General features: G+C 40.2%; 1 protein-coding gene across 5 annotated transcripts in view; it reads right to left on the minus strand.

Annotated features, from left to right (window-relative positions):
• Positions 1-11,081, minus strand: part of UBE2W (ubiquitin conjugating enzyme E2 W) — a 139,075-nt gene extending 127,994 nt beyond the window's left edge. For all 5 annotated transcript variants that reach the window (XR_009216585.1, XM_058528894.1, XM_058528893.1 and 2 more), the window contains exon 1: positions 10,980-11,081. Coding sequence is in view for 4 of the 5 variants with exons in the window: in XM_058528894.1 (XP_058384877.1) it covers positions 10,980-11,081 (102 nt within the window). In the remaining variant the exon portion in view is untranslated. The remainder of the gene's footprint in view (positions 1-10,979) is intronic.
• Between the last annotated feature and the right edge of the window lie 736 nt (positions 11,082-11,817).

The raw sequence follows: 11,817 nt of genomic DNA on the forward strand, positions 1-11,817 counted from the left end.
TATACAACTAGGAACACATATAAACATTTCCATAGTCTCGAATTTGGTTCTTAAAGGTGTCTCCACAGGTATCAACCTTCAAATGTCTACCATATCTTGAACTCTAAATATGGTCCAAGGAGATGTATTACACCTTACGCAATTTACAAATTTGCACACCTAAATTCCCCCATTGCAGTGAAGATGAGTTCTCAACTTAGGCTGCACATTAGAATTACCGAGGAGCTAAGAAAAATTCCAATACCCAGGATGCATTCCATACCAATTAAATCAATCTTTGGGGATAGTTGTTTTTCTTTTTTAAAGCTTCCCAGGTGATTTCAATATAATGCCAACATTGAAAACCACTAACTTGAACTGTAGGGTAACTCAAGAAAAAAACTGGGCAAGTTATCGATCTACAGTAGAAAATGGAAAAAGGCCAACAAGGAACCAGGTTGTAGCAACATTACATTTTACCAGTTTTAATCTGGCTTCAATACATTTCAAATCAAAGGTGGACTGAAATTTAAATCAAAATACAATTTTTGTTATTCACAGTAGTTATGTTCTACAAAGCTGCAGCAAATACCGAATTAGCAAATACTGAACCACTGTTCCTAGGGGAAATACAGGGTTAGGTTCCCGCAATCCTCTAGTCACATTCCACCAATCAATAATAACCTTGGTTTTTGTGTGTTTCCATTTAAGGATTCCTTAACATACATTGTTGATTCATTAACACTAAATTTAAGGCCAACAGCAGATGCCTGAACAAACAGCAGATGCCTGAACAAAGGTTACCCAACACACATTTTCTACATAAGGCACATCACAGTCTTCCTGCAATCAGGAACACTAGACAGGACTTTAGGACCACTGCTTGGGCACCTATTTTAAACAGTGAAATCACCAAAAGCACAGAAATACAAAAAAAGTGGCACTAAACAGACTCAGAAAAGTACACCTGTTTTCAGTATGACAGCTGAAACAAGGCAGAGAGTTGCCTTGTTTGACCTCAGCTGGGAACGTGCACATCCAGTGACTCAAATTTTTTGCTGTTCTGCACATGTGCAAATCACCACAAAAGCAAAATGAGTATTGATTTTAGGGTTACGAATAAATTTTACCAAGTAGGCAGATTCACAAATACAGAATTCATGAATAATGAGGATGGACTGTAGAAATATCAAATCAAGGTAGCTCAAACTGTTATAAAAAAATGAATTCTATGAGGTTTCCACTAAACAACATAAAAAGCAAACATGGCGCCAATATGCCCCAGCTATGTAATTTTCTCCACTAGGATCCTTACATTGGTTTTCCTAAGAATGTAACAACTTTTCTCATATCAAACCTATATACGAAAAAACAAATCTACATACTCAATTTGCTCAATATATCTTCCTTTCATGCAGTACAAAAGTAAACAAATTACATTTTATCAACTACCTCTAATCACAAAATACAGTAATGATTTCAAGAAAAGGTATGATGGTTAGACTAGATGACTTCTAAAACGCCCTATGGCTCAAAGCTTCAGTAAATCTAAAATTTTAAATTGGTATGCCTATTTTCATTACAATAAAAGCCAACATGTGAATATACAAATATTCTCAGTTTATTAGCATTACAAACACATTTTTTAGTAGTAGGGCTGCAAAAGAAATTCTCATCTCAAAAACAGCTAACGGCTCCACTCACCTAGAGAAATAACTTGAATCCAGCAGAAAAACCTGATAGACTCTCAGCTTGGAGCTCTATAACTTCAAAAATATGCCTCACACCATTTACAAAAGTTAATTCAAAATGATTCAAAGATGTAAATGTAAGAGCTAAAATTATAACACTCTCAGAAGAAAACATAGGTCTAATAAAGTGTAAATCTTCATGATGTTGTATTAGGTAATGACTTCTTAGCTATGACACTAAAAGCACAAATGACAAAAGAAAAAAATAGATAAATTGGACTTCAAAATTAAAACTTTTTGTGCTTCAAAGAACACCATCAAGAATGTGCAAACACAGCTCACAGAATAAGAGAAAATATTTGCAAATCACTGGCTGGTAAGTGGCTTGTATTCAGAACACATAAAGAATTCTTACAGGGCCGGCCCCATGGCTTAGCGGTTAAGTGCACACTCTCCGCTACTGGTGGCCCGGGTTCGGATCCCAGGCACGCACCGATGCACCGCTTCTCTGGCCATGCTGAGGCCACGTCCCACATACAGCAACTAGAAGGATGTGCAGCTATGACATACAACTATCCACTGGGGCTTTGGGGGAAAAAAGGAGGAGGACTGGCAATAGATGTTAGCTCAGAGCCAGTCTTCCTCAGCAAAATGAGGAGGATTAGCATGGATGTTAGCTCAGGGCTGATATTCCTCACAAAAAAAAAAAAAAAAAAGCCTAGGGCTGAATGTGTATCTCAGCTGCACAGAAGCCGAAGCTAGCAGTCAATAAACACATGGAACTCTACATTAAAAAAAAAAAAAAAAAAAGAATTCTTACAACTCAACAAAAAGACAACTTAATTTTTTAAATGGCCAAAGGATTTGAAGAGACATTCCTCCCAGAAATGTACCAATAAGCACAAGAAAAGATGCCCAACATCACTAGTCATTAGAGAAATGCAAATCAAAACCACAGTGAGATATCACTTCACATCCACTAGGATAGTTATAATAAAAAAAATGGACAACAAATATTGGCCAGAACATCTAGAAATTGGAACCTTGCACACTGCTGGTGAGAATGTAAAATTGTGCAGCTGCCATAGAAAAGTCTGGCAGTTCCTCAGAAGGTTAAACATAGAGTTACCAAATGACCCAGCAATTTCACTCCTAGGTGTATACCCACGACAAATTAAAACTTGTCCACACAAAAACATGTTCACGAATGTTCAAAGCAGCATTCTTCAAAAAGTAGAAACAATACAAATAGTCAATTAACTGATGAATGGAAACAGGAAAAAAAATTAAATGTCAATCGATTGATAAATTGTGGTATAATCATAAAATGGACTATTAGGGCCGGCCCTGTGGCTTGGTGGTTAAGTGTGCGCGCTGCGATGCTGGTGGCCTGGGTTCGGATCCCGGGTGCGCATCGAGGCACCACTTCTCCGTCCATCCTGGGGCTGAGTCCCACATGCAGCAGCTGGAAGGATGTGCAGCTATGACATACAACTATCTGCTGGGGCTTTGGGGGGAAAAAATAAAATAAATAAAATCTTTAAAAAAAAAAAAATGGACTATTAGCCATAAAAAGGAATGAAGTACTAACACAAGATACAATATGGATGCACCTCAAAAACATTATGCTAAGTGAAAGAAGCCAGCCACAAAAGGCCACGTATCGTATAATTCCTTTTATATGAAACACCCAGAACAGGCAAATCCAGAGAGACAGAAAACAGATTAGTGATTTCTAAGGGTGGGAGAATGGGAAGTGTCTGCTAATGGGTAAAGGGTTTGCTTAGGGGATAGTGAAAATGTTCTGGAATTAGATAGTGATGAAGGTCGTAATGTTAAAAACCACTGAAGTAAGTTTTATGGTATGTGATTATATTTCAATTAAAAAAAGAAAAAAATTGAATGTGCCACTTAAACCGATATCTAAGGCTCAAAGTTTTACTTGGCTAATTCTCAAATTCTGAAGAGGACTGGCAAAGAATACACACTAATTAGAAACCAAAGTTCCTCCCTCCTTCCTGTGGTGTGGAAATACAAGGAGAGACTTCATGTGACACATGATCATAGAGGAAATCTACTTTTTTCCATTGATGGCCAACAGAGGACCAGGAATCAAATTTTTTGTAAAAGTGAGTATCTGACAGCAGTAGTTTATAAAATAACAGGCAAGTAGCATTATAAGATATAACTCACAAACAAGTCTGAAGATCCACGACATGAAGTAATTAGTAATTTTATCCCATATAATTCTTTCATCTCCATTTAATGTTGGAAAGAAAAGTTACAGAGCTATTAAGCGGCAAAGCTAGAATTCAAACCAAGTTTATCTGAATCCAAAAGCTGTGTTCACTTATTCCTTCGACATTTACTGAGGGCCTACTACACGCCAGGTACTGGGTTATGTCCTCGAGAAATGGTTAATTAATTAATAAGATGTCAGGGCTATGAAGAATTTAGCAGGGTAAAGGGAATTACAAGTGCCAGGGGCAGGAGAGCTACTTTATATTGGGCGGCAAGGAAGGCCTTCTCTGAGGAAATTATATTTGAACAAAGATCTGAGAGAAAAAAGGAAGTGAGCTATCCGGGTATGTGGAAAAGAGCACTCCAAGCAGAGGAAATAACAAGGGCAAAGACCCTGCAGCAGAAATAGCAAGGAGGGCAAGAAGGCTGTAGAGAAGTGGGTCCTGAGGGGGGTGTTGAACGAGATAGATGACATGATGTAAGACCTTCTAGGCATTAACAGGGATTTTGGATTATATTCTGAGTAAAACAGGGAAGCCACAGGAGGGATGTGAGTGAAATGACATTTGACTTTTGATTTGAAAGAATCTAAATAATGGGTTGAGAAAAGACAGCAAGGGAACAAGAGCAGAAGCAGGGGAACCAGTTACCAGTTGATACAATCCAGGTCAGGGAGGAGGAGGATTTACACCCCTGAGTAACTCAGAAGAGCGGACAACAGTTGGATCCTGGATATATTTTGAAGGTAGAACTGGACAGAATTTGCTGGTGGTTTGACTATGGGGTGGGATGAAACCAAGGTTTCCGGTTGAATAAATTAAAGAACGAAGTTGCCATGTACCAACATGGGGAATACTACAGAAAGAACAGGTTTGAGGAAGAGAAATCAGAAAGGCAGTTTGATAGATGTTTACCTTTTAATCTGCTTTTGTCTTAACCACTACACTACACACTAATTTTTGTGCAACGTTAACTGTTAAGTAGTAAAACAGAATCAGAACACAGGTTTTTTGATTCCAGATCCTGTGCTTTTTTTTCTAATGAAGTTTTACGAAAGCAACTAAATGAGATTAGAGTTTTTCTCAGCATAAAATAACTCAAAGGCATGCTCCATTTGTTGGTGATCCAAAAACTGCATTCACAAATAAAGGCTATCAAATGAGGAAAATTTTAAAACACCTGACAAACATGAACAAGTATATTGTAGATAAAATTAATAATGAAGCAGACTGCAATGATATAAAGATGCAATAAAATTCATCTAACAAATGCTCAATTTAGATAAATACTATGCAGAAAGATATTTTCAGAAAGATGCCAGATCACCCCTATTTTTAAAACTTTCCTTGATAATAAAGATTATTTTTGAATAGTAAAGATTTGCGATTATACTTTTACTCAGTGCACAAGTATGTGCATAAAGAACTTCTTTTTAAAATTTGATGCATAAAGTAACTTTATAAAGTATGAGGAATATTATCCTCTCATTTTCTTAGCTATAGAACCTATAAAATAATATTTTAGTAAATGCTTAATTCGTGACTGAATAGTTAAATAATTATCCCAATGACTTCTCTACAACGCCAAACTTGTTAATATGTTCATTACCCACAACTTCACAGCATCAGATTTCAGAGCTTGGTTTCTAATTGCAGCTTCCCTACTCAGCTGCTATGTAATTTTGGGCAAGTCACTTTCCAAATAAGGGATTACTGACCAGAAATCACTCTATCTGTCTCAATTAGAACGAAATAGGATTATCTGCTTTTAGAAGGTCAGAATAAGAAATCAAAGAGAAACAATATGAAAATATTTTGAAAAACATTAAAGTTATGGCAAACACATAAATCAGGAAAATAAGCCAACTTTGGGGGAAATATATATAATATAAATATGAATTTTTGATTATTCCTTTACAGGTATTCAATCTCACTATTATAAAATCGCTTAATAGATTTCTCTAAAATAGAATTAAACTAATGCAGAATTTGCTATTTAGGAATGCCATTTTGAAGTGTCAAGTGATGGACAAACATTTACTGTAGTCACTCTGTGCACATTTAAGGGATAGAGAGAAAGCATTTTTCCTGTTCTCTTGGAAATCTATGGCTCAGGGGAGTGGAAGAGACCTGAAAAGTTAAGCAAAAGACCCAAACAAACACTTCAGGACAAAAACAGAAGGCATCTCATAAAGCAGTAATTGATTAACAGCAAAAATAAAAGTACCACAATGACTGCTTTAGGAGTTAAGAGAAGATGATTACCCTAGCTTTTTATGCTTTTGTTCACACGTAGTCTACTATCTACTTATGTTTATCATTCACACAGAACACCCTCAATTCTCTTCTACGCTGTTCCCCTCTTCCCTTGGCACTTGCTCCAATAACTCCCTCACAGCCCTATTCCTAACCAGAGTATGCAGCCAACTTGCTCTGATACTATAATTCTAGCTATACACCCCAAGCTCCCACTGCTTAGTAAATCTCAGGATCCAAGATGATGGCCAATTTTCTAACTTTTGATTATGCTGTAACCTTTCATGAGGACATCAACGAACAGTCATACGGATTCTAATCGTCAAGGGAATGTGACTACAATAATAGTAATGTCGGTATGAGCCCATATTCCATCTCTCTCAATCACTACAGCCAATTACTTGAGCAAAGAGCAATGCAGAGCTGTGAATAATCCAAAATAATTTATTGTTTCTAAATCATCTGAAAATAAGCACGCATTTATAATCCATCTCCTGTTACTAGATCTCAATCTCCTTCCATCTAGCCAAATCAACAGTCAATAGTGTAAGAACCAATTAGGCAAGAGAGAGGAAGAAAATGCAGAAAATCCCTAAGAATTCAACTGACCATTTCTCTCAATTTTATCACTGTTTCTAGAGTTGACAAATTATGGACTACTACGCACTGACTTTCTAAGATCTTAACACATAATGTAAGGGGAGTTCATACCTAAAATTAATAAATAAATCTAGACGGTCAAATTAACACATAATGTAAGGGGAGTTCATACCTAAAATTAATAAATAAATCTAGACGGTCAAATTAGAAAAGTATACAAGGTATACTTAAAAGCTTCCAATATAAGATAGGTCTGAATGAAACAGCTAAGTTCTAAAATCAGAAAACATATCCAGGAGGCCAAAGTAGTTAAGTATTTCATAATATGAAGTGAGCCAAAAGAGAAAGAAAGAAAAAAAAAAGATTAAGTACAAAATGAAAAAAGAAACATGACACAAAAAATACAGTTTTATGGTTTAGTTGAAAACAGAATATCCCAATACTGCTACACTTTTAAGAAATGTTTAGAATCACATAAAAATGGACTTTAATAATGCTTTCGTAGTTTGGAGATACAAAGTCTGCACCAAATCATGAAAGTCGCTAAAACGCCAAATCTAAAAATTTGCTACAAACAACTTTCCATTTAATATTTTAAGATTTCTAGAATTACCAAAATTAAATGCACATCTATTTAACTTCTGCCAATTTTAAGTACCACCATAAGCCCACCATTCTCTAAGAACAGTTTCTTAAAACATAATCTAACCATAATCTTACCGAGCCATTTGTGACTTTGTTCTAGGAAGAAACAGTAGGAAGAAAAAAATGGGAAAGAACGTCTCAAAGGGCTCAGCTAAGTTTGAAAACTACAATCTTGAACTGTATATTGAACAACTCTAGCAATATTATAGAGCAGAGCTTCTCCAGCATTACAGGTGTACCAGAATATTGATCCTCATCCCCAATGTTTCACCTGGAGCTGCCTGGCCAGGTGCTTCCAACCTCCAACAACCTTACCCACCTTAGCACACAATTCAAAAATTATTTTCTATCTGTGCCACGACCTGAAAAAAGGTTGGAAGGCACTGATAGAGTACACTAAAGCAATTACAACCTCAATCCTCTTCAATGAGAAATTCAAAGTCTACCTTTACTTGATGTTATTGATCCTGAAGACTAATTTATTTCATTTTATCAATTCAAGTAATCAAATCCTATGTTACACTTGTATGATATACATGTTTTTAAAACACAGTTCCTCTTAAAGCTTAATAACCTCTTCAGCAGTAGTAATATCCCGGCGTGGGTAAAATAAAGACATCTAGGGCCGGCCCCGTGGCTTAGTGGTTAAGTGCGTGCGCTCTGATGCTGGGGGCTCGGGTTCGGATCCCTGGCCCGCACTGACGCGCTGCTTCTCCAGCCATGCTGAGGCCGCGTCCCACATACAGCAACTGGAGGGATGTGCAGCTATGACATACAACTATCTACTGGGGCTTTGGAGGAAAATAAACAAATAAATAAAAATTATAAAAAAAAAAAATCTACTGAAAACTTTCTAGGCAAGGACATGGTCAGAGCAGCATTCATGTACAGTGTACTTTTTCCTAAGTGCTCTACTGAAATCCCAAAAATATCCATTTCACAACCTCCTTCCACACTTTTTCTCCATATCACTATCACCTTTTAATATAATGTGCAACTAGCAAATATTTTGTTCTTATCTGTCTCCCCCAATTGGACTACTATATCCACAAGGGCAGAAATCTTGCTTTTGTTCACTGCCATATCCCCAGCACCTAGATGAGTACTTGATACATAGTAGGCCCTCAAAAAATAATTCATGAGTGAATGAACAAATTTCATAATTTGGTTGCAGTTTTATGTGTAACTTAGTCATTCTGAAAAGAGTTAAACTCTACTACTAAGTAGGAAAAAATGTTGTTCACCAGACACAGAATAATCACAGAAAGTAGTGCTGTGTTTCAAAAAGTTTATCTATATTAAAATATTTTTCTAGGGGCCGGCCCGGTGGCGCAAGCGGTTGGGTGCACGCGCTCCGCTGCGGCGGCCCGGGGTTCGCTGGTTCGGATCCCGGGCGCGCACCGAAGTACTGCTTGGTAAGCCATGCTGTGGCGGCGTCCCATATAAAGTGGAGGAAGATAGGCACCGATGTTAGCCCAGGGCCGTCTTCCTCAGCAAAAAAAGAGGAGGATTGGCGGATGTTAGCTCAGGGCTGATCTCCTCACAAAAAAAAAATATATATATATATATTTTTCTAGATACTATCAGAAAATCTTTATCAGATATTTAAAAAATACAAATAAAAGATTTAGTTTTATTTTAATTAAAATAGGAAACATCAGTTTTCTATTCCTCTAATCAAAAGACAAAGGAATAAAAGGGTGATAAGACAGTCAGAAAAATGCAGTATTGCACTGGCAAGTATTGTTTTCCATTGCTTAAGTCGCCATGTAAAATTCAAGATTATCAACATTAAGTTCTGTGCCAACTCAGCTTTTTCTCTTAAAAATTAAAATCTGCCTTTTCCAGACACTTGAAGTCTAAATCTAACCAGCTAATTAGCTATCCCTACAATTCTCTTGTCAAATATAATCACAAGTGTTGGGGATTTTAATATTAATTGTTAGTCTTAAATAATTTTAACCTTAACACGAATAATCTTAAACTGGTCATATAGCCCATCTACTGTTCAACTACTGTTCCACAGTTCCTTTTTTAGCCTCAAATGACGAAACTCCTCTAACGTCTCTGTGGAGACTAGTGTCAAGTGTAATGTTTCTGAAATTGTTTTTTCTCTGCATCGTTTCATGACATCTCTTCAACTAGGAATGTTATATACAATTTTTTTTCCCTATTCTGCAAGGAAGTCCAGACGGAGAAGCAACTGTAAAAAGAACATTCTATGAGAAACAGGTTGAAAGAGGATAACACAAAAGTACAGAAGTCAATGTGAAGCAAACGTGCACAAAAGAGGAAGAAGATGCAGAAAACAGAAGAGATGAAAGAAAAACACTGTTCTCGTCTAGGAAAGAAAAAAACAAGGAGGGTGGATAGGGAGACTTGCTTATTCTTCTAGAAACAAAAGCACAAAATCCTTCTAAGAAAAACGTGGTCTCCTTGTTAAGCAAATGTTAAAACTCTAAAAGGCGCTCAGCTGCCACTCCAAACGACAATTCTTCCTTCTCTTCCTATATGTTTCGATAGAGCTAGTCTTCATCTGTAAATTAAATGCAAGCTCTAGATAATGCAGAGTCAATCTCTACAAAACTGCAACTGTGGTTGCCATCTTTGCCTGAAAAAAACCAAACTCGTTGGATTTGGAAAAAAGGAGTATATTAAGTAGCAAAGCCAGAAAACCACGCGTTGCCAAGTCAGGCAGATACAACACGAGTTAACAAACGCTTCCTACCAAACTAAGGTTCCCCTAAAGATCTGGGGAAGAAGGGCAAAGGGCTGCAGCCTTACCGCGACCGCAAGGGTGGGGCACAGCAGGGAAAAAAATTTGAGGGCGAGCTATCCCGGGAGGTCTAAGGGGACTGGTGACTCGGCTCTCGGGGAGATCGCCTACTAGGCGGCCAATGATGTCGATGGACTAAGGGCAGCTTCGGGGACAGTGAGAAAGGGGGACGAATGTTCGTGGAGGGTGCGGAGGTGATACAGAAAGGTACCCACGGGGCAAAGGATTAAGAGTCAAAGGGAGGAGAGCCGAGGGGCCGAGCGGTCCGGAGGCCGGGCGTGGGAGGCCTGAGCGGAGGCCGCGAATCGCCTTTGCAGCCAGCCGCCTTCTCGGGGAACGCCTTTTCAGCTCCCCACACTCAGCCCCTCTCAGGGCCGCCCCTGCCCCGGCGACAACGGCGAGAGCAGCTGTTTCCGCCCGGCCGGGGACCACGGAGGAAAAGGCATCCCTGGGGCGGGCGGGGAGGCCGCCTGCGTGAACGGGAGGGGATTCCGAGACCACTGCCGCCCAGCCAACGCCAAACTTGGCCCTTTCCTCCCCTTCGCCCTCTTTCTCCCCCAACTTCGCGGCCGGCGGGTGTCCGCTTCGACCGACCGCGACCCCCCCACCCCCGCCCTTCTTCTCGCCGCCTCTCACCCCTCCCCAACGCCCTGAGGCTGAGGCAGGACGGGCCACGAGGGCCGCTCCCGAACCCGCCCGGGTGCCCCAGGGTCCCAGACGCCGCCCCCGACGAGACGGTCGCATCCTCTCGGCGGCTCCCTCGCCCGCCCAGATGCTGCAAACTCCTCTCACCTGCATTGACGCCATGATGGAACCATCCCCCCAAGGCCGGCGAGGCCAGAGACGCAGGGGGCGGAGCCGCCGTGCTTGCGTCACGCCGCGGGGGCCCAGCATCCCGGGCGCGGGGGCGGGGCCTGCGATGGGAAGGGGATGGTGCTAGGGGATTGGCTGGCGCCCGGGGGGGAGGGGCGGGTGGGGGCGCGGTAAATGGCGCTGTCTGTACCCTCGGTCACAGCCGGCTCTAGGGCGTCGGGGGCTCGCCCGCCGGCTGCTCCGGCCGCTTAGGGGACGCCGCTCCGGTTCTGACCTGAACACGGACGTTGTTTTTTTTTCTGTCTCTGCTCCGACATCCTGATGATGTCTGGGCCCGAGGGGTTTTCTCTGTTTTGTTTTGTTTTTCCGACCACAGGTGTGTGGTTTACGGATTTTTCCCCTCAGATGTCTTTTCCACACGACCATGCCCCCTCTCACACCCTTGGGCCAGATAAAACTTCCCGCGGGGCTGCTTTCAGGTTTTGAGGACCTGGAAGACTTCTCATATTCCTAATTTGGGGAAGAGAAACACAGATTTCCTTCTACAACGGGATGAGAATTGAGAGCACAACAGCACTTGGGTATTTTAAAGGCGAGAGTAGATTTGAAGAGCTGAAACTTGCCTGAAAGGGAAGAGAAAATTTTGAAGTTTTTCTTTCGTTTGTGTGCGATTTCCGCCCCTTTACCGCAGCTCCTCAGTTTTAAACTTAACGTGTGTCAGTGGTAGTTATGGTTATTCTGGCATTGGTGTTTGATTAGAGATTTGATCCTGGATGTGAAAAAATTTTTTTAATGTACCAGTGTCACGTTATAATAT

This window comes from Diceros bicornis, chromosome 33, assembly GCF_020826845.1.
Source record: "Diceros bicornis minor isolate mBicDic1 chromosome 33, mDicBic1.mat.cur, whole genome shotgun sequence".
NCBI classification, from domain to species: Eukaryota; Metazoa; Chordata; class Mammalia; order Perissodactyla; family Rhinocerotidae; genus Diceros; species Diceros bicornis.